At 44.3% G+C, this 21,956-nt stretch overlaps 1 protein-coding gene and 1 long non-coding RNA gene across 2 annotated transcripts in view; both read left to right on the top strand.

Annotated features, from left to right (window-relative positions):
* The window catches only part of LOC309340812, a 229,142-nt gene that overhangs the window by 107,339 nt on the left and 99,847 nt on the right, over nt 1-21,956 (top strand). The gene's annotated exons all lie outside the window — the stretch shown is intronic.
* The window catches only part of ATP1B1 (ATPase Na+/K+ transporting subunit beta 1), a 33,544-nt gene that overhangs the window by 7,444 nt on the left and 4,144 nt on the right, over nt 1-21,956 (top strand). The window contains exons 3-4 of the mRNA XM_081859815.1: nt 19,084-19,242; nt 21,126-21,310. Of these exons, the coding sequence (XP_081715941.1) occupies nt 19,084-19,242; nt 21,126-21,310 (344 nt within the window). The remainder of the gene's footprint in view (nt 1-19,083; nt 19,243-21,125; nt 21,311-21,956) is intronic.

Here is a 21,956-nt window from a genome sequence, read left to right as displayed (position 1 = left end):
TCTTCAATCTTTTCAGACCTGAGACCAACCTTCAGCCTCCTATGTACATTTTGGGGGACTGCTTCTTAGTTTTGAACCATATATTCGTATTTGTGGTGCCGTTTGGGCCCACCTCAAGTATAGCTGTGATTCACTAGAGCAAGGCTAGAGAAGCTGTGGGGATAAATGTGCTGTTGGGCTCCAAGTCCCATTGTCCCTCACCAATGGCCATGGGCAGAAGTCCAACAACATCTGGAGGGCCTTAGGTTCCCTGCCTGTGATTCAGTACTGAGCTCTGTCCCACCAGCTGAAGACCAATCAGTCTTCAACTGATGGGGTGGGAGGCAAAGTTAGTTGGGACCTCATCTTTAGTGGCACAATTACCACTTGTTATTATGGTTTAACTCTCCATTAAAACAGCGTGGGTAGGGAAGAGAGAAGCGTCACTTCCAGACTACAGTGGTACCTCAGGTTAAGAACTTAATTCGTTCCGGAGGTCCATTGTTAACCTGAAACTGTTCTTAACCTGAAGCACCACTTTAGCTAATGGGGCCTCTTGCTGCTGCTGCGCCGCTGGAGCACGATTTCTGTTCTTATCCTGAAGCAAAGTTCTTAACCCGAGGTACTATTTCTGGGTTAGCGGAGTCTGTAACCTGAAGCGTATGTAACCCGAGGTACCACTGTATTAGTATTTGGTGGGAGGGATTGAATCACTGGCTGCCTATTTAGATTTGCTCTATTAAAGTGCTATGGTACTCTGACACAACAAATTCACTTTCTAAGAAAGACTTTTATTGCTTAGGGCAGGTCACCTCAGAGAGCCCCAGATATGAAGATGAAGGACTCCTATCTCCCTCATAGTTATGTAGCATCAAATATTTCAGGAGAAGCTGCTTCTGGTAAAATTCTCTCTTCTACATAGCTGTTAAAGGAGCAAGAGCCCTGCTGCTCACCTTTGCTTCTGAGCACCCTGGAGAGAAAACCAGGAAAAGGCAGAGATGTGCATCAGCTAATTTAAACTTGATCCTTTGTTGCGTATTAGGATTCTGTGTCTGATTAGACTGCAGACCATTCCACATGGGCTTATTTGTGCTTCATCTTCATGGTACAACATCCAGAGGGGTAGTTGTGTTAGTCCACTGCAGCAAAAAACACATAAGGAGTCTTGTAGCACCTTCAAGACTAACATATTTATTATGGCCCAAGCTTTTACAGAACAGAATCCACTTCATCAGACACATGAAGTTGACAGGCGTGTGTGTACACACATATGCTAGTGTAGTGGGGGGGAAAGTAGCGAGCAATTGGGTCAAATGGCAGCGAAAACCAGAAAGTGCAGCCAGTCACAATTCAGTTAAGTGGCTGCTAATTGATAATAATGCAACCGCTCTAGTGTTGTTAAGTTAATTTAAAGTTTCCATTCTTCAACAAAGGCACTTTAAAGGGAGACTTCCCGCATGAAGCCACTGAATTACAATTAATCAAGAAGTTTGATTCTGCCTGTTTGGATGTGAAGAGGGACTGTGTTGTCTTGTCCCACTACAGCTGCTAATCAGCGTAGCAAAACATGGGTGATTATGGGATCACCAGTTAGTGCTGCTAGGAATGGTCACTGTGCTTATTTTTCACACACCAAACTTTTAGGAACATAGGAAGCTGCCTTGTACCAAGTCAGATCATTGGTCCATCTAACTCAGTATTGTCTGCACTGACTGGCAGCAGCTGCCCAGGATTTCAGGTGTGGTTCTCTCCCATCCCACCTGGAAATGGAGGGGATTGAATCTGGAACCTTTTGCATGCAAAGCAGAGGCTCTACCACTGAGCTAGAGCCTTTCTCCAGCTGTCACAGACTATACATTTTGCATTTAATTTCCATTTTACTCTACTGTTTTAACCATTCCCCCCCCACACACACACCCATCAGGAATATTATATACCTGCCAACTGAGAATAATATCTCAAGATTCTGAAGGGGGTTCTAGTCCACAAGAGCTTATGCCATAACAAATGTGTTAGCCTTTAAGGGGCCACAAGAATATTTGTTGTCTATGTGGTACAGTACCTTCTTGGTGCCTCCTTTGATGTTTGAGTTACTTCTTGGGGATTGCGAACACATCTAAGCTGTGTTAAGCACCGTCATTCATCGCAGGGCAAACTGGGTTTCTCACCAGGCATTTGCTGTCTGCTTGCCATTTCAGGCTAAAAGTAGGCGGTTCTACTTTCAGTTCAGTCATGACTCTGTTAGCATTTAACCATTTGTGCAGACTGCACAATAAGATTCTCTGCCAAAAGGACGTGGACCTTTATCTTGGATGTTCACAGGGTGGGTGGGGACACGTCTCTCTAGATATTGCTGGATTCCAGTTCCTATCAGCCCCAGCCAGCAGGGCCCAAAGGTTGATACAATGGGAGCTGCGGAACAGCAAGAGCTGAAGGGCTTTGGGTTCTCAACCTGCAGCTTACAGTCTGCACCAGGGAAGAAAACACTGTGATTCAGATCAGCAACGATGCAGAAGGGGATCATTTAGTGAACGGAGGGGCAAGCACAGTTAGGGCAGTTCAGAAAAGCCATTGCAGTTAGAAATATTTAGTGGAAGAAGGAGAAGGATGAATGTAGGATAAAAGGATGTTCTGGAATAGGGTGCAGCCTGGCACAAGCTACAAAAAAAAAGGAAAATGGAAATAATTTTTGTTTCAGTTCATTTCAAACTTTTATACACCATGCTTCCTTGCAGATTTATCTAAGGCAGTCTACAAATTTAAATTCTCAACAAAAAGAATACAAGAATTCCATGAAACAATTAACAGCAGAGTGGAAAATTCCTAAAGCTAATTTATGCTTGAAAGACATAAAATCATAAAAACGCCTCTGAGGATGTCCTAACCTGGCATCTAAATAAGAGCAGAGTGGGTGCCAACCATGTTTCTTTGGGGAGGGTATTCCACAAGTGAGGTGCCAGTGATGAAAAGTCTCTGCCTTTCCAGGAGGTGTCACTACTGGCAAATTGGCATAAGCTAATAAAATGCACACTATGCCACTGATGATAGCTGGACAACAGATGATTGTGTGCAAAACAGAATACTGTAAAGGAGTAGAAGTTACCTGGAGATGAGGGAAGGGTTAGTTCTGGTGGATTCTCATCTCCGGTGTATTCCTCTTCACATCTTAGAGACAGGACTCCCCCCCAGCACAGCAGTTCTCTGTTCATATATGAACCAAGGAACAATAATGTGTGCATACAGTCCAGGAGTAAATGTTAGCACAGTTGTGGACAGTACCTATATATATGGCACACATCCTTAGATTCAAAAGCAGCCCCAAAGTAAACGAGAGAATGATGTGCCGTCACTGAGTCTAATAATCCCTAAAGGAGCAATTACTTTTTTTAGAGTAATCTCTAGCTTCATTTAAAGCTACCAAGGCACAGCATGCAGGGCTTGATCCTGGCTCCATTGCAGGGGACAAGTTGCCCAGCATAAGTTGTGGGTAGTATCCAACACTTCCTGTCTGCAGTGGCATCTCCTTGCATAATATAACACCTCCCCCGTTCCTTCTGCAGCTTCCCATGCCCTTAAAATCAGCTCCAGGAAGCCAGGGGACCCCCCTGGAGAAGATTTTGGGGGGGTAAAAGGGGGAAAGTGAGGAAGGGAAAGTCTCACTGAATTGAGAGGAAAACCACTTGCACAGTGTCGGATACAACCTTAACTTTCTGCCATCCCTCACATGCCAATCAAAGCGGCCCCCTTGAGTGCTTGCTATCTGGTGCAGGGAGTCTTAAGTTGTGCTCAGAACATCTGCTTTCTAATCTAGGCTAGCTGCTAAATAAGTTAACTACCTTCCGTTTTGCCCCTTGGGCTATAATCTGAATTATGCTTATTCAGATGTTGAAACTGTCCATTGCGCTTGTCTAGAAATATGTTAAGGATTGGAGTGGCATTGGTTGGGCTGGGGAACAATCTGTGACATGGAAGCATAACATGAAACTTCACAGGGGTCTTGATTTTTAGCTTATTTGTTAGCGCCGGTGAGCACTGATCCACTAGCATGATCCCCACTAGTATGAATATTTCATTGATAATTGTTCACTGATGAAGACTTTATTCCAAAACAGTTGAACTATTCCAGATATACTGTCCTTTTGAGACTTCGGAGAGCCGTCTTCCTCTGAGACTTTTGTGAGACGTCTTCCTTTGAGAGACGGCTTGGCGTTCCTCTCTATTCAATTGATTTGTTTGTTTCTTTGTTTGACTCTGATACATATATAACTTGTAGTTACTTGTATATTTTATGAGATGTGTTGTATGATATATACATTATTTTGAAGTGGCTTATTTGTATATTTTGAATGACATCATATATATTCACTAACAGTTATTAGCCAGCGTGTTGTGTTTGTATTTTTGTAGATTGCTACGTTTTGCAACACGGGGTTTTGTGTTTGTTCAGACCCATGTAGCTCTGGCATGGCGAAACTAAAGCTTCCATGACTCTTTATTTTGGGGGGGGGGTGCTTTAAATGTAGGGTGTGTACACAGTCATTGAGAAAATGACTGTTAACCTGTGCCTATAAGCTGGCCATATGTAAGTAAGCAGGATGATTTGACAGAACAGCAACTACCCTGCTTGCTCCATCAAGCCTATATCAAGCATTATCCATTCCCAGCAGTTAGTAGGAACCAGCTGTGTGTGTGTGCATGGAGTCTTGCAACTGCTAGTTTCCACATTACAAATGACCCCAGGGTTGCTTAATGCTGGAGGCAGTCATCATTTATGTCTCCCTCCTTCCCTCCCTCCCTCTCGCTCACTATAAAACTCTTCAGGAGCTTTAAATAGCAGTATAATATTTAAACGGCTGCAGCAACACTGCCAGAATGCTTCTTGGTGGGCTAGCTCCCACTGTGAAATGCCTTTCCTCCTTACTGAATCCCCAGCAAGGCCTACACACACTCATGTTGAGGTCAAGTTGAACCACTGTGGTTTTTTCCATTGGCTGCCCCCATTTTAAGCAAAGACGTTGGCTCAGGATGCAAGTTGGAACAAATGTTGGAACATTGTATTTTTAATGCTACTGTAGCAGTGAGTAAACAGCTCTCACAAGTACAGGTGGCAAGCACAGTATTAATTCTCAATTATTGGGGTGATCAGGCATAGGTAGCAGACAATGGGTGGTCTCCGACTATCTTTTTCCGTCTCTGCAAGGATTTTTGCTTGCACAGAACTCCCCACCACCACCACCACTCCCCACCCTGCCCCTGGAGTCTGTTCCGGAGGATTATGGGGAAAACCAAGAGCCAGTTTAAGGGGAATTTCTGTTGTGCCAGTGAAAATCCTTACGCTGATGGAACAAGTTACTTGGATATAGTCCAAGGACCCTACTCTAAATGCACCTGTGCATTTTCTCCCATAAGTTAAGTAAGGCCCTCGAGGACACTGTTGAAGGCAAAACTGAACACTCTTAACCCTGGGTGGCCCAGCCACTATCAACAGGGGTAGCCTAAGCTTCTGGGGGTATATTGTTTACCACAATCCCCTCCAGGGACTGTTGTCATACAAGAGCCCTACACATGTACTGGTGGATGTTTTGCTAGGACTGTAATATAAATGGCAAACATTAGGCTACTCAGTGGACTACGCAGTTCAATATATTATGCGAAATAGCTATCAATTTAAAGAAAAACATTAGGCATGGAATTCTAAAACATTGAATAATAAGGATTTGAAAAGTTCAGTCTGGGAGTATCTATACCTCAAGCAATAATCTGATAAATTGGTGTTTCACTCCACATTGCTAGATTTCTCCTACTGTGTTGTCTAGAGTCATCCATTGTCCCTTATTTTTAAAGTGTCATTATTCTAGGTTATCTTCTTTGGTGATCACTCGTAGCCAAGTAAGATTGTCTTCCATAAACACGGTTTTAACAATGAGTCTGTAAGTGACTGTGGAGGCTAATTCTGGACCCACGCGTCCTTCCACAGTGGGGACATCGGTTCCCGAGCGGGAGTTGATCACGGTGTAGATTTGCCAAGCATGCCTTCCTTTTAGCACGTTTCTCCCTTGCGTCCTGAGTTCGAGTGTCTTCAAAGCCCATGACACCTTTGGTCTGAGTGCTTGCAGGCCACTGGCTCGCAGGCCAGTGTTTCCCAGTTGTCAGTGTTTATACTACATTTTTTAAGATTTGCCTTCAGACAGTCTTTAAACCTCTTTTGTTGACCACCAGCATTACGCTTTCCATTTTTAAGTTCGGAATAGAGCAGTTGCTTTGGAAGACAATCATCAGGCATCCACATAACATGAAATGATGATCCAGCGAGTGAGTCTAGATTATAATTGCTCCATAAAACACATCCTGCCCCATACCCCTTATACCAGTACACCACAGTTTTGATTGTTATTTCTTTATTTCATAAAATTTATACATCACTTGATTTTTTTTTATTTAAAAACCCTCGGTGATTTACAAAAGATAAAACAGTAAAAAGAAATTGGGGGGGGGATTACAACCCTGTTTTAAAACATACATGTTGAATCATAACTCTCTAGAGTGACTTGGATCCTTAGATCATCATCATCATTTTTAATTTGTATACCATATTTCTATCTTACAATACTCAAGGCGGTTTACAAGCTGAAGAAACAAAAAATGTACATCTTATAACAATCTAATGCAGTACAAAAATGTGATAATAAAACAAAACATTAAAATAAGCAACCTACATCAAAAAAGTAACATCCAGCTATCATTAGAATAGTATAAAATAATATCAACATATAAAAGTTAAACAGAAACCCACTCAACAGTTACAATAAATAATTTCTAAACTATAATCAATAAAACAACGGCAAGCCACAGTACATAAAATAATACAATACAAATTGAGAAGCAGAGACTAGAGGGTGGGGCAAGGCAGGTGGAAGGAGGCCTTGCCTGACGAAGTCTCTCCCCGCACAGTCAGCATCTCTTTATTTCCACTTTAAGAGGAAATCTTTCCGTCTTTAGTTATTTGAACTTGAGTCGGGATGGAAACTCCCAAGCCAACCTCATGTGATTTATTTTGCATCCCCATCACCCCAGTTCTTTTTAGTTCCCTCTCTCCCACCCCCAAATGGGCACTTAAAAGTTTGCAAAAATAGCTTATCCCAGGCTAAAAAAAAAAGGGGGGGGGGAGTTGTCTGTAGATGAATGTCTGCTTTATTTACAAAATCAAAAGAGGTTTATGAGCCTAAGAAAAGTGAAACTCTTAACTTCTTTTTAAAATTCAATTTACCTACAGCATTTAAAATTATGTAAGAGGTGAGTTTCCACGCATTGAAGAAATAGGGGTCAATGAACAATGTAGCTTGCAATAACCTAGTGGAAACTTCTGCTATATAATGAGTAAGCAATCAAGGCAGCAGTAGACGAAAGGGGCCTATTGGGCTTCATTCTTCAGCTGCACACTTCTTTTGGCTCTGGAACCACATCTTTACTTCTGTGGTCACTTGCACAAAGTAAGACATGCAAGCAATCACAGACACAGAAGGGAAGGCTAGCATAGTGGTGAAGGGCTGCAGACCAGGAAATTCCTGCCAGAAACTGACCAGGAGGTCTTCCATGGCTGCTACCATTTAAAGTGCCCTGCATATGATGGCAACATGATTGCACTGCTAACAGCTTATGGAAAGCAGCAAAATGGCAGTGAGTATCTTGTCTCTGAAATAGCATTTAGAGTTTCCTATCTAAGATCTCTTTGGCCTCTTTGCACCTTATTAGGCATTACAACATGCAGCAATAGAAGCGGACTCTCTGCAATAAATGGTAATGTCCAAACATGCCTTTCTCCCACAAGGGAAATGTACTAGTGGTTCTTTCCAGGCATTTCTACTACATGTTGCAAAGTCTTACTTGCATGTCTCCTCCTTGACAGATGTAATGCTAGAAGTTACCCCCCTAAGACTATCTGCACACACCTTCATTTCTGCATTACCATACATGGTGTGTTTGTAGCCATTCTGCTCCTTATGCCGTGCAGGCTGCCATTATTGTGACAGCCAGGATGCTGGCTGTGTGATTAAAGGCACAACAGCTATCCCGTGCTTGAGCATTCCAGGTACCGTATTTCTCGCCCCATAGGACGCACTTTTCCCCCCTCCAAAAATGAAGGGGAAATGTGTGTGCGTCCTATGGGGCGAATGCAGGCTTTCGCTGAAGCCTGGAGAGTGAGAGGGGTTGGTGCGCACCAATGCCTCTAGCTCTCCAGGCTTCAGGAAGCTATCCGCAAGCCTGGCGGGAGATCCCGCGGGCTCACAAGGCTTGCGGGCAGCAGCCTGCCGCCTGAAGCACGGAGAGCCCTCTGGAGGGCGCCCCCTGCTTCGGGCGGGTGTCCGCAAGCCTTGCGCGCCCGGCGGGACCTCCTGCCGGGTGCGTGAGGCTTGGGGCAGCAGCCTGCAGCCCGAAGCAGGTGGGGCCATCTGGAGGTCGCCCCGTGCTTCGGGCAGGTGTGCGCAAGGCTTGGGGCTGCAGCCGTGGCTGGGGGGGGGAAATATATTTTTTAAATTCATTTCCCCCCCCCAAAAAAAAAAAACCCGAGGTGCGTCCTATGGGCCGGTGCGCCCTATAGGACGAAAAATATGGTATGTTAGAAGTTTCCAGCAGAGAGGACGGATAGCGTTCTCACAGTGTGTTGTGATGTCTCTGTTGTACCCTGACTGTTGCAATGGTTGGCATCCCAATGCCAGCCGCTGGGAATCATATGGGAAGACAGCCTGTCATGCTCGCATCCTGCTTATGGGCTTCCCGTAGGTATCTGGTTAGCCACTATGAGAACAGTATGCTGCTGGGCTAGACTAGATGAGCCATGGGCATGATCCAGCAAGATCTCTCTCTCGAACTGCACTATGGCTAAAATGCCTTTTTTGGCTAGTACCATTTCAAGCACATCACCTCTTCTGTGTGCCTACTGTCCCTTGTGGACAGCCATAGCATTTCAGTATGTCTGAGCCCATGGTTCTAGCCAGTCGTGTCTGCCAGTGTCAATTGCCACCACACTGGTTTTCCATTAACTTGGGCCAAACCATAAGAGAGACAAGAGAGTGGATGGCAAACTAGGATGGTCGTATGTCTTAGTTTACATAGGATAGTCCTCCATTTGAAAGGCTGTCTAGTCCAAGTCTGGTTTAAAGAGACAAACCACCAGAAGGCAGAACAGGGGTCTTGATGTTGCCCATCAGTGAGGAGAATGAACAGGCAGTTTCCTCCACTAGGGTGAGGTGTATGGTATTTCTATTAAACTTATCACAATCATTTCTAAATTTGCATCTATACTTATGAATTAACACACTCGAGTGTTTGCTCCTCTTCTGCAACCCTTTCCCCTGTGATGCATTTTCTCTTTTTTTAGCAATGCATAAATGGTTATCCTAAGACAAAGATTGCAGCCAACATTATATAGTGCCACTAGGTGGAAACCTTTTTCAATGTCTTATAATTGGCATTATAACTGGCTTAGGTTAGGACCATGGCACTTAAAAGGATTGCCTATTGTTTACTGTTTTGCTGCCTTAACCTTTGATGTCAGTTGTGGGCATTTCTCTTGTAACAGAAATAGAACATACTGCAGGAATTATGTATGCTGAACCCAGTCTTGATCAAGGTCTGATTAAGGACTGATTTAACACCCAAAATTCCTGCATAAAAGGCACTTTCTGTAGGAATTTGCCAGAGATTATTTTATAGAATGTAACAGTAATAATAATAATAATAATAATAATAATAATAATAATTTTTATTTATACCCCGCCCTCCCCAGCCAAGGCCGGGCTCAGAGCGGCTTACAAGCAATAATAAAAGCAAGTTGAATGATTACAACTTTAAAACAAAATTAAAATACAATATTAAAATATTGAAACATTAAAATATTAAAAAGTAGTCTCATCGCAGGAGGAGGAGAAAAAAGAAAGAGAGGAAGGGAGGGAATCAAATTGGCTCCAGGCCAAAGGCCAGGCGGAACAACTCTGTCTTACAGGCCCTGCGGAAAGAAATCAGATCCTGCAGGGCCCTGGTCTCATGAGGCAGAGCGTTCCACCAGGCTGGAGCCAGAGTTGAAAAGGCCCTGGCTCTGGTCGAAGCTAATCTAACCAGTAGTGGCATGTGCATTTTTCACTGTGTATTCATAGACATCAATGATGTACATGAGCCAGAAACCCAGATAAGAAGTCATGACATGCACTCTGTGGATTTGGTTTCTAGAAATTCCAGCAGGAAGAGAGTCTCTCTCAGTCCCAGAATTCGTACATGAATAGAACAGCCCTCAGTTTCTCAAGAGGGACAGTGAGGTGGAGCAGTTCAAGTGTTGGGACTGGGAGACTATGGTGTAAAACCCCGCTCAGCCATGAAGCTCACTGGGTGACCTTTGACCATTTGCATTCAGCCTCACCTACCTCACTGGCGAATTATGAGGGTAAAAGGGAGAATGAGGTCCAATGGGCTGACATCTTACAGTACTTGGACCCCCCTGGCCTCTCATCGCTTGGGCTCCCCCAGTGACTGCGCTGCTGCAGCCACTATTTGCTTGCTCTCACTCACTCACTCACTCACTCACTCACTCACTCATGGGTTTATCTGTTAGTGCTGTAAAGGGTTGGCTGTTGTGCTGCTGTTTTACTCCTCTCATTACAGCACCACCACCAGGTAAGCCTGCTTAACTTCAGGGAAGGCCAAGGTTGATGATGGAAGCAGCACTGCTGCAGGACGTGTGTGTGTGTAATCGAGTGGTATTTTGCATTGCAGGGGCAATCAATATTGAGGAGGGACCACTGCCAAGTACACCCTGCTCAGGGCTCTAAAAAACTGGACCTGAGCTTGTCCTCACTGCTCGTTTTTTGGGAGCTATCATGGTGTTAATCCCTATTTTATTAACTTGGCAGAACCACATAGCTCTCTGTGTCTAAAAACAATTTGTGCCCCTTCAATTGGCTCCTTGCTGTGCTCTTGGCTTCACCACGGGGAAAAACGACTCTTATCTAGTGCCGAATGTAGACTTGCTGGGTTTGGATGAGTTATTTGAGTCTGTGACTCTTGTCCAGCTCCCTGAGCTGAAGGCATCATGCCAGGATCTGTGCCTCTCTAGACCACCTGGCAAGATTGGCCAAATGTCCTAGTGAACAAAAATGGAAGGTGGGGCCACAGAACTTGGTGCTTCTGCACAGTTGTGGAGTTGATGGTCCCAGTGTGGAGAGGACTGCCTTCCCTTAGTAACTTCAGGGCTTGCTAATTTCAGTTTGTAGATGTACAGTTCAGCTGTGGTATTTAATTCCTCTCTTTACCCTTGTGCTCATTTAATAATGAGAAGACTGACATGCTTATTATTTTCAGCCCAGGACATCTTGCTATCCCTTTTAGATTAGAATATAGCCTGGTTTGCTCAGTTGGCTAGAGCGTGGTGCTGATAACACCTAGGTTGCAGGATCGATCCCTGTTTGGGCCACCTGCATATTCCTGAATTGCAGGGGGTTGGACTAGATGATCCTTGAGGTCCCTTCCACAATTATATTCCATACTACGGCTACCTTGCTCCTAAGAGCTGTGATGAGTGCATGATCTGGGAGGCACATGCTCAGACTAAAGATAGTTACCACTTCCTACCTCTCAACAGCAATGTGTTACTGCTTCCCCTTTTCCTGCAGGGTGGAAGTTCTTAGACCCTGTCTAGGCACTCCTGCCCTGCTGCTCATAATTAAAAGTCCAGCAGTCTGACCCAAGCAACTTTTTGGAATATTTGGGCAGTTGGGCTGGGGTCTGTTTGCAATGCGTAAAGAAGTCCATATTTTAAAATGGCATCCTGTCCACCTGCTGCCAAGGAAAAATGGTTGTCGGGGTCTCAGAAGTGCTCACAGTGTGTCTCATATGCTGACACTTTGAACGACTGCTGGCATATACATAGTTATTCAGTAATTATTAGCAATAACGATGGAGAAAGGGGCAACCACATTTGGAAAGAAGGTGGAATCCTGTATGTAACCAGTTGTAACTGAACAGTTAATTCCACCATGGGTATTAAACTCGCTTTCTTAGGAGGTGTATCTATAACCGGCTCTTCTTGATTCTCTTTGATGGAATACAAACAGCTGTAACCTTTCACCAGATAAATCTCGGAACCTGCTGAATGGCTGACCTTGTTAAACATTCCAGGATTTCAGTCGAACTTTTGTTGTCTCCTGATCTCCCTCATCTTTTTTAAAAAAGCATTTTGCCTTGATTTTTATCACTGAAAGCCACATTCAGGTGTTTTAATAGAAAGGCGTGGCATGAACGGTTAAATAAATAAATAAATAAATAAATGCAATGAGTTGGGTCCAGAGTTTATCATACTTGGAAGTAACCCATGGTAATTGAGGGGACATGCATCAATCATGACCCTCAATGCTGACTATGCAATTGGGTAATGATGCAGAACTTTGGCCAGCTTGATAGCAATTCATATTAATCTCTAGGCAATAATTTTGCCGGTCTTATCTTTATCAACCTAACCTATATATTTTATTCATAGGACTGCTTTAACATTATTCTCTATCTGCTGACTTTATTTGCAACCAATCGTCAGTTATTCCTGCTTGTCAGTTATTGTAATCTGCTTTCTTAGTAACGGAGCATCACACTGGAAACTTTCCACTTCATTTGATTTATGACTCAGATGGTTCTGGGAACAAATGCTACACCGGGGAGAAAGGAAATACTCTTGTTTCAAAGGGGAAACCTAGTGAATGGTCTCTACTGCAGGATCCTCATTCAAACACACTCGGACAAAGCTTGACTAACAGCGCTCATCCCTAATGTGGTAGCTTTTCCACATGCAGGAAGCTTTTAACACAGTTCTCTATGACCAAGTAGTTTAAAGTGATTCACTCTAGTTAGGACTGTAGCACATGCCTTTTCTTCATGAATCAGCCCTCAGAATAGCAGCAAAACAAACGAATCTGCTTTCATCCCCGGGGTCTGCAGGGTCCCAGTGGGTGCCTTAAGTGGCTGCCAGCTGGACTTGCCTTTGGTAAGTGTGAGCTACTGGCACGATGTTTATTTCCTGAATTCTTTAGTAGCATTTGGGTGCCTTTCCCCTCCTGCTTCCTGTCATACATGCCCACACTGCATTGTTGGTCTAAGGTTACTGAGAAGGGCAGGGCTGTTGGAAGGAGTTATTCTTGTTTGCCCTTTAGCAAGAGCCAGGACACATTTATTTACTTTGGAGAGGTAGGCATGCAGTGCAAAGCTGTGGAAAGTATAGGTGGAAATAAATTAAGCCCTTTGTGTGTGTGTGTGTGTGTGTGTGTGTGTGTGTTGGATTGCATCTTAAGAATTAATGAAAGATTTCTGTTTAGTTCTCAAATAGCCTGTAGAGACAAATGGTGTTTCTGTTTTTAGAATAGTAAACAATTTCTTTGTAATGCGCGAGCCTTTTCATGGACTGAGCTTTCCAGTGCTAATCCATGTTTACTAGGAAAAACACGTGTGCTGCTATAATGTCTGAACTGTGGCACGAGTGTTTTTCCTGTGACATGTGCATGGAATAGGCAGCCGCACCACTCAGCAGAAATAATCTTGCACGTGCAAGAATTTCAACTACAGGGGGAAATATAGTGAACCTGAAGCAGAGCTGGGAATAGTTGATCAACAAATTGTTGTAGCCCTTGACTACCATTATTAATCTTCCAGGTATGAGGATGAACTCTGGCATGAGAACTGATTTTATTGTGGGTCCCAATTTAAGATAGTCAGAAAACAGAATGTATATTGGGGTGATGGATGGCTGCGATAAACAATTTAGGCAGCAGTGCTCACACTGACAAGGAAGTAAGCCCCATGGAATGATGTGGGACTAACTTCTAGGCAAATGTGCATAGGATTTCACTGCATAAGAATTTTAAACTTTTGAGTCGTCACCCACAATACCCCAAAGTGAATACAGATCTACACATAATATGTGTAAGGCCTAGGGCAGGGGGTCCCAAACTCATGAGATTCATCCTGGTGGTCTGCAGCATGTCCATTTTAAATATTCTTATTGCTATTTAATTATATTGCTCTTTTTTTTTACTACTTATATTGTATTTTGTTGTATTTTTAATTCTGCGAAATTCAGATTGTAATGCAATAAACAATACAGTGAAACCATAATGCAACTAGAAATCATATATCAACTAGCGTAGTGCACTAAAATTGCTACAACAGGCAGAAAAATGAGCCATTTTCACGTGGTCCATGGTTGGGGGGGGCAGTTTGACTATCTAAAATGCTAACTGAAAGGAAAATGTGTGCTGGGTTTGTGTGAAAGCTGTATGATTCTAACTAAGAAATCCCAGTGCTGGTAAATAAGAGTCCTGAAAAGCAAATTATACCTTTCCCCCTTAGAACTACAACTTTAAACTACCATTTGCTACCTGCATATTGTTTAACTTGACTGTTGTTTCATGATGCAGTTATTCTTCCATATTGATATTTAATGTGTGTGGTTTTTTAAAAAATGAATGCACAGATGACTCCCTAATCCATGACCTCATGATTTAGCATTGCATCCAGATCATGGGTTGCTTCTCTCCCAACAAGCCATGAAATGAAGTCAGGGTTTCCTTTTTGACTTACCAGTTGTGGTGGTTTCTTTGAACGAAATGCTATCCCCTGTTTGGACACAATGCCGAGCCAGGGGTTCATGAGGCGTTGTTCTCGCCTGTCAGGGTTTTAGGGAGAGAGGAGACAGAGAGCGAGGGCGAGGAGGAAGAGGACGACAACGAGCCGAGGTTGTCCCAAAGTCCGTCTAGCGAATCAGAGGATTCCCAGAAGGGAGCCCCCCTGGTCAGGCCAAGGGGCAATAGAGAGGGAATCAGTCAGAGAGAGGGGAACGAAGAGGGAATCCCCAGTGGGAGTGGCAAAGCGGGACCAGCTCCCCCGTCGGAACGGAGTAGAGGGGGGGGAGTTGCCAGTGTGTCAGAAAGAGCAGGAGAGGAAGGAGGAAGGGGGAGGAGTTCGGAGCAAGACGTCCTGCCTGAAAGGGAGGAGTGTAGTACCGAGAGCAGCGTAACTGTAGAAAGGAAGGTCAGAGGCAACGTACGCGCGCCAAGTTCAAATATAGAGGGGCGCGGAAATGAGGAGAGCTCTGAGGAGGAGCCTGGTGCCAAAGCACGAAGGAGGGGGGAGCAGGCGGGAGAAGACTCAGCCTCTGGGGAGTCCCGGAAAGAGGGAAGACAGGGGGGCAGGAAGACCCTGCGGAAAAGGAAAGAGAGGAAAAGGTGGAGCAGTACAAGCCTCTTAAATTGGTGCAGGGGAGGGACGGACTCAGAGGGGACTTCTAACATCTAAGGGTAACAGATGCGGAGCCACGGAGTTTGGATGTAATGACGACAATGATCTTCAATAAAACCTTTTGTATATAGCTTGGACTGGACTTTGGTCTCTTGTGAGCTGGGACCCAGGGTGGCTCTGACATCGCCCATCCCAGATGAGGAGTGAAATCTGCTTTTATGGTAAAGTATTTAACTATGGTTTACCATGTTGCACAAACTGGGCCACTGCAGAACAGTCTGTCTGAGCACAGAGAACTTGGTTGTAAAACAGCAGTACAATGGTACCTTGGGTTAAGTACTTAATTCGTTCCGGAGGTCCGTTCTTAACCTGAAACTGTTCTTAACCTGAAGCACCACTTTAGCTAATGGGGCCTCCCGCTGCTGCTGCGCCACCGAAGCACAATTTCTGTTCTCATCCTGAAGCAAAGTTCTTAACCCGAGGCACTATTTCTGGGTTAGTGGAGTCTGTAACCTGAAGTGTATGTAACCCGAGGTACCACTGTACCCTTAACAGTCCACAAAAGCATTCTTGGATCACCCCAGATTTTACGACTCATTCCCCTACCTGGGAATCTCTCACAGGATAAGAAAGTAAGAAAAGCCTGCTACATCAGGCCAATAGCTCATCTAGTACAGCATCCTAAATAGACAACCAGATGCTGTAAAGGGGAGCTCACAAGCAGGACCTGAGGACAAGGATAAAACTTTGTATGTGTTTCAGGCCCTATTACATTAAATTCCTCCAATTATTTAGTTGAACCTGCTGAATTCTGGGGTTGGAGAGAAAGAGACATAGCAGAAAGAGAACCGAGAGCCAAGCTTGGTTATAGAAACAACTACTATATAATGGCAGTGTCTGGAAAAGGTCTTGGCTGCTGGCTCTAAGTTGGATGTGCCAAAGGGAAACTGAGCTTGTGCCACAGCAAACTCAGCGTGTGGCAGTCAGCGAAGCAGCATGAACTTCATCTCCCATTACTTTCAGCATCGATATCAAGCAAGCATTGGGTAATTCAATTAAAACTCCACCTGAACCTTATGGGAGAACAAACATGTGGAATGCATTCATTTGTATGGGATGGTGACATGTATCTGTCCCTTGCAAATATCATCTTCCATTCCCTCCCTTCTCCTTGACTCTACCTCCCCACCCCACCCCCCAAAAAGAAACAGAACTTATTCTAGAATAAGAACATATTTTTATTGTGTTCAGTTTTTGCTGCTCCTGGACCACCCCACCCTAATCTAACTCACAAACCAAATGCAGGGTTAGTTTAATGAAATGAGTGTGGAGTGGCATGATAGCTGAATATTTTGCATTCCAACTGTGGGCCTCTTCCTGTCACTGTTTGTAATTCTCCCTTGCCCCTTTCTCACCTTTGTTGTGCTGAGTGGCACAGGCAAGTGCTCAACTGGATTGGGCATTTTCATGCAAGCTAAATGCAGCTTATGCAAACTGTTCCTAAGATGCCTAAATTCATGTGTTGAGAAATAAATAATATTTCATCATTGATGAATCGGTTCCCATGAAGCATCCATAAGCAATTTAACACCAGCAACAAAACGTATATAAATAAATTTTCTAGTCCAATGCAGAGCAAGACTGAGATAAAAACCTCCACTAAAGTATGCTGAAAGAGAAAGGTCTTTGACAGTTGCTGAAAAGACAATAGAGGCAACACTTGTCTGATGTGTAATGCACAGGGGATGGGGATAAAATTGCTAAAGATGGGTGCCTCCACACCAAAGTTCAAATTATTACTTCATACAGAATGGACCTCCTGATGTGATGGTCAGTGCAAGAGCACAGGGATCAATCAGCCCCAGCCAGCATGGTCAAAAATCAGGGATGGTGGGAGTCATCGTCCAAAACATCTGGGAGGCACCATGTGGGGGAAGGCTGGTATAATGTGTAGCCAACCAGGAGCTAGAATATGGCCATGATGACAAGTAGCCACCGATAGCTTTATCCTGCATAAATTTGATCTCCTGTTGAAGTCATGTAAATCAGTAGCCATCACTGCATCTTGTGTGTTCAGTGATCTTAGCTAATAGTTTAAGGATGTTCTAGTGCGGGGGCAAAGGGGGGGTTCATTCAAATCTATGTAGGTCAGGAGTGTATCCTGCCTCCCTTCACCGCACTTTCATTATCTGCCACGGTTAATGAATGCCTGGACAGAGCTGCTGCCTTTGATCTAGTAAGGAGTCTGTGCACCTGAATCCCTTCCCATTTGGGTACTTGACATGGTGGAGCAGTGCGGGTGCAGTTTTCCCTCCTAGGATTTCACAGACCTGTAAATACACCTTTTGTTCTGCAGCTCGTAAGCTATGCAATATAACAAGGATCGACTGTCAGACTTTACTCAAAACTGGCTTGTCTGGGCCATGGCAAATGTGTGGCTGATGTGACTTGTGGGTGCCGCAAAAACAAGTGACAGCTTCCCTTCCCAGAAACCCCTTCAGTGAAATAAGTGGAAAAGAGACTGGAGACTCGGCTACATTGGCAAAGAAAGGACACTATATGTGTTGTTTATGCATTCTAACACTGTGACACCAGCTGGCGCTGGGGAGTTCCATTTTTGCCAGCCCAATTTCTCATACAAAGTTTACAGTGCGTTTAACTGAAACGCTTCTTTGATGTGTCTAGATCCAGCCTGAGTCTCCATTGCCCCATCTTTTGAAAAACCAGCTGCTTGTGAAGGGTCCTTCTGGAAATCTGATGCCCTTCATGCTAACTCAGGCACATCGTTGCACCTGTAGGATCTCTGGAATAATCTACAATACAGAAGCACTGTAATGTGGGTAGGGTCTCCCTAGGTGAAATCCTACATCTGAAGCTCTTATATGGACTATACATTTGGGCTTTTGAGAAAGGCGCCCCTTTGCGTTAGGGATGTGAAGTGACAACAAGAATTGCATTATTTCTGTAAGCAGCTTCACCTGTTTCAGGCCAACTCTGTGTCATTTTGATTCAATTTCTTATTCGGGTCCAAATCTGTTAAACCTGAAGCTGCTTTGCCCCTGGTGATTGTAGTGGGGAATCAAAAAGCTGCTTATAAACGTTTGTTTTCTTTCTTTTCACATAAGTGGATGAAGAGTGGATGGAGCCTGCCAAATTTCAGGCTGTGCATTGAAATTCTGGGGACAGCTGAGGCCATAGAGAAAATCAGAAACTTAGGGAGTCCCTGATGTGCTTGGAGATACCTTGTGAATTGTGCAATCTGACTCAGGAACATGAGCCCCTGGCCAGAATCACCCTGGGATTTTTTATGTTACTCGGAGTATACACATAGCCAATGCGCAGTCCTCTGTGCACTCCAGGAAAATGCTGCAACTCTCTAGTGCCATATGAGGAGGGAGTTTGATGAGCCTCTCCATTTGATGAATCTTTAAATTCTGCAGAGACGTGGAGAGAATAAAATTGTACTTTTTAATTTGTTTAAAGGTAGTTCTTAAGTTTAGAATTTCAGAACAAGGTATTTCTGAATTTAAAGAGCTTGTAGATTTTTCAAGCTCATGAAGTATTTTATTTCCAAACAAATAGAGCTAAAATAAAAGCCTTGTGCCAGTAAGCACCAAAGTCTGCTCTCTTTTTTTTGGTGGGTGAGGAAGGTGACAGTTTCAGCATTTCATATTCTGCAGCTATACATGTTCCAAAATTATTCTGGTTTGTTGCTGCATAAGGAAAGTTTGGATGTGATCCTTTTCCTGGTGGGGCAAGCACAATACGATACATATTAGTTGTCTTTGGTCTGTGTGTCTCTGTGTTACATGATTTCTTCTTTTCCCTTTCCAGGACTGACAGCTATTCCCCAGGTATTTAAAATGGAGATTTCCTTCAACCCCAGTGATAAAAACACATATGAGAAGTACACGAAGCTCATGGATACATTTCTGAAGGCTTATGAGTTTAATCAGGAGCAAGAGGCAGATTTTGAGCTTGAGTCTTGTGCCAGTGAGTAGATTTCATTTGCACATAACTTTTGTTTCTAATGTATTTGCTTTTAGTCTGGTCCATCTAAAGTGCTGCTGGTGCCTAGCAACCCTTGCCAGTAACTTTTCCAGTCCCACTCGGAAAAAGGGATCTCCGTTTTATTTAAGCGAATAACTCAGTTGATTCCCTGTCCACCATATGTGATGTGAGCCACCCAGAGTGGCTGGGGAAACCCAGCCAAGTGGGTGGGGTATAAATAATAAAATTATTATTGTTATGACCCCAGCAACAAACTGTAACTATCTCCTCATGCTTCTGTAATTCTAGCTCCGCTGAAGACAATATGGCTTGAAATAACCTCACCAAATACCCTGGATTTCCTTAGCCCCTGGTGGTGGTTGGTACGACAGCACTGATCTGTAATGTTTTGGGTTGGATGGAGACACCAGAACCCTGCTGTTGTGTGCAGTTTTGCTATAGATTCATTATATATTTGCCAACACAGCAACTGAAAAAACCAGGCAAAGGAGACCACCTAGCTAGTACTGCTCACTGTGTTTTGGATTGACGGATCCAAATACTTAGTAGATTTGGGGACCCCCCACCCCTAGTCAGGGGTCCAGGCATGTTTGCCACAGTTCAGAGGGGAACAACTGAGGGGAGGCAACTGCAGGGCAAAATTGGGGGGTACGAGGGAAAAGGTAGGCCTTCCCCTTATTGCCCAATGCTCCTTTTCTGGGAATTACTAACCCCAGAGCTTTCCATCCTGTCTGGTGGCAACCCAGATTCCAGATCTTGTCTTGTTGCCAGAACATGGCAATTTTATAAGAGATGGTGGGTCTGCATACCACAGAACTGTACACACTTTGCTCAGCTGAGAGGGCTGAGTCAGCACTCTGCCTACTTGCACAACAAGATTTGCTAGCACAAAGCTTGCCCGAGAGGGGTTAGGGATGAGCTATTACCTTGTCCACTTGGTGCCTGCTCAGGCAAACCAGTCTCATCAGTTGAGAATTGTGCACCTAAAGTAAACCTCTTTCAGTTTTAAAAATAGAGAAGTCCTTCCATGGTAGTGTTTGGGGACAGTAATTTTGTTTGCTGCACCATCTTAGCTTGATGGCGCTGGTAAACCCCTAGGCTGTGTACACAATATATCTGTAAAGGACATCCCCCCCCAAGGGATTTTGGGCACTGTGCTTTCTTAAGGGTTGCTGGGAATTGTAACTCTATGTGAGGCGTAAGCCACAGCACCCAGAATTCTGCAAGGAAAACTATTTGTTTTTAATTTCAAGGTATATCGTGTACGGAGCCAAAGTCTCCAGTGAACATCTGGAAGGCACTGTAGGATTAACACAAGAGCCCATGTTGGTGATGAAGCCACATGTCTTGTGACCTTCCTAGAAGAACTATTAAAGGCAAAGGAGCCCTGTTCTCTGTAGGATCTGGTAGACATGGGACAGGCCTCTCTGAAATGAGGCAGAGCTCCTGTGATCCCCAAGCAGTTAGCTCGTGCATGCAGTCCTTTTTAAACACACCATGATCTAGGAAAATGGCATGATCAATACTGCACATGTCACAGAAAGACTTGGTGTACATGTCTGCAGGCTGTGTGTTTTGGTACCTGGCAGCTGCAAGCCATTAGATTTAAGCAGGAAAAACAAGTGCAAGTTGGGAAATATTCAATTTTTCATTATCATAAGTTTTCCTTAAGGCTAGGTGGATGCTTCCCATGCAAAATTACCACACTGTCTCAAAATATGAAGCAGGCGTAGGATTCACCATTAGACACTTTTAGTTGGAGCCTTTAAGGTTTAATATCCCTGAGATGACTGAGGATTGTGGCAAGCTGACCAAAATGCATATAAGCAAGGTTTTTCTTTTTCTCCCCTTCTCCCCACCTCCAGCTGAACCCTCCACCCACAAAGGTGAAGCTCCTATTGACCCCAGCCTGGGCAAGAAGCCATCTTGCAGGTTCCTTCGCTCCTGGCTGGACAACTGCTCTGGGATAAATGACCCCAGCTTTGGTTACAAAGACGGCAAACCATGTGTCCTCATCAAACTCAACAGGATTATGGGCTTCATACCAAAGGCAAGTGCTGCTAGGCCTGTTTTTAAAGGAGGGGGGCAAGGAAAAAGTGGGAATTGGTAGCACAACCACATAGGAAAAAGGAGGGTGCTGGGGGAGTCTTTGATTGTCTTATCTTCTACAAGATTGCTTATATCTACGGTATTGTTCCATCAATAAGATGCCCCCATGTATAAGGACCCCCACCTTATTTTTGGGGGACTCAATTTTAAGAAAATGAGGGGAGATGGCCCAAAGTTGTTGAGCTTCTCCCCCCCATGCAGCTGCGGGCAGGAAACACTCCCTAGATCGTTTTCCACTCGCTGCGGGATCGGGGGAAGTTGCGCTCCCGCCAACCGGCTGGCTGGCGGGCGCACCGCTTCTCACCCCATGCCACTTTCCGTGTATTGGACTACCCCCGTTTTTGGACACAATTTTTGAGTCGAAAAACCTCGGAAAAATACGCTACTTTCCATTTTCTCGTCTCTGCCACTGATCTCAAATAAACACCTGGTGGCTGCTTGGACTCTTCTTACCAGTGGAAACACTGTTCATCTTCTCGTCACACAATGGGGTGACCACTAGACTTGAGGCCCTGCTAGCTTTTAAAATACTGATCGTATGCCTTTTTGCCAGGAGACCAAACTTACTTTCCACTGGCAAGTGGTGG

The sequence above is a fragment of the Podarcis erhardii genome, assembly GCF_964252035.2.
Source record: "Podarcis erhardii genome assembly, chromosome: 4".
Classification (NCBI taxonomy): Eukaryota; Metazoa; Chordata; class Lepidosauria; order Squamata; family Lacertidae; genus Podarcis; species Podarcis erhardii.
This window is presented reverse-complemented; position numbering and strand designations above follow the sequence as displayed.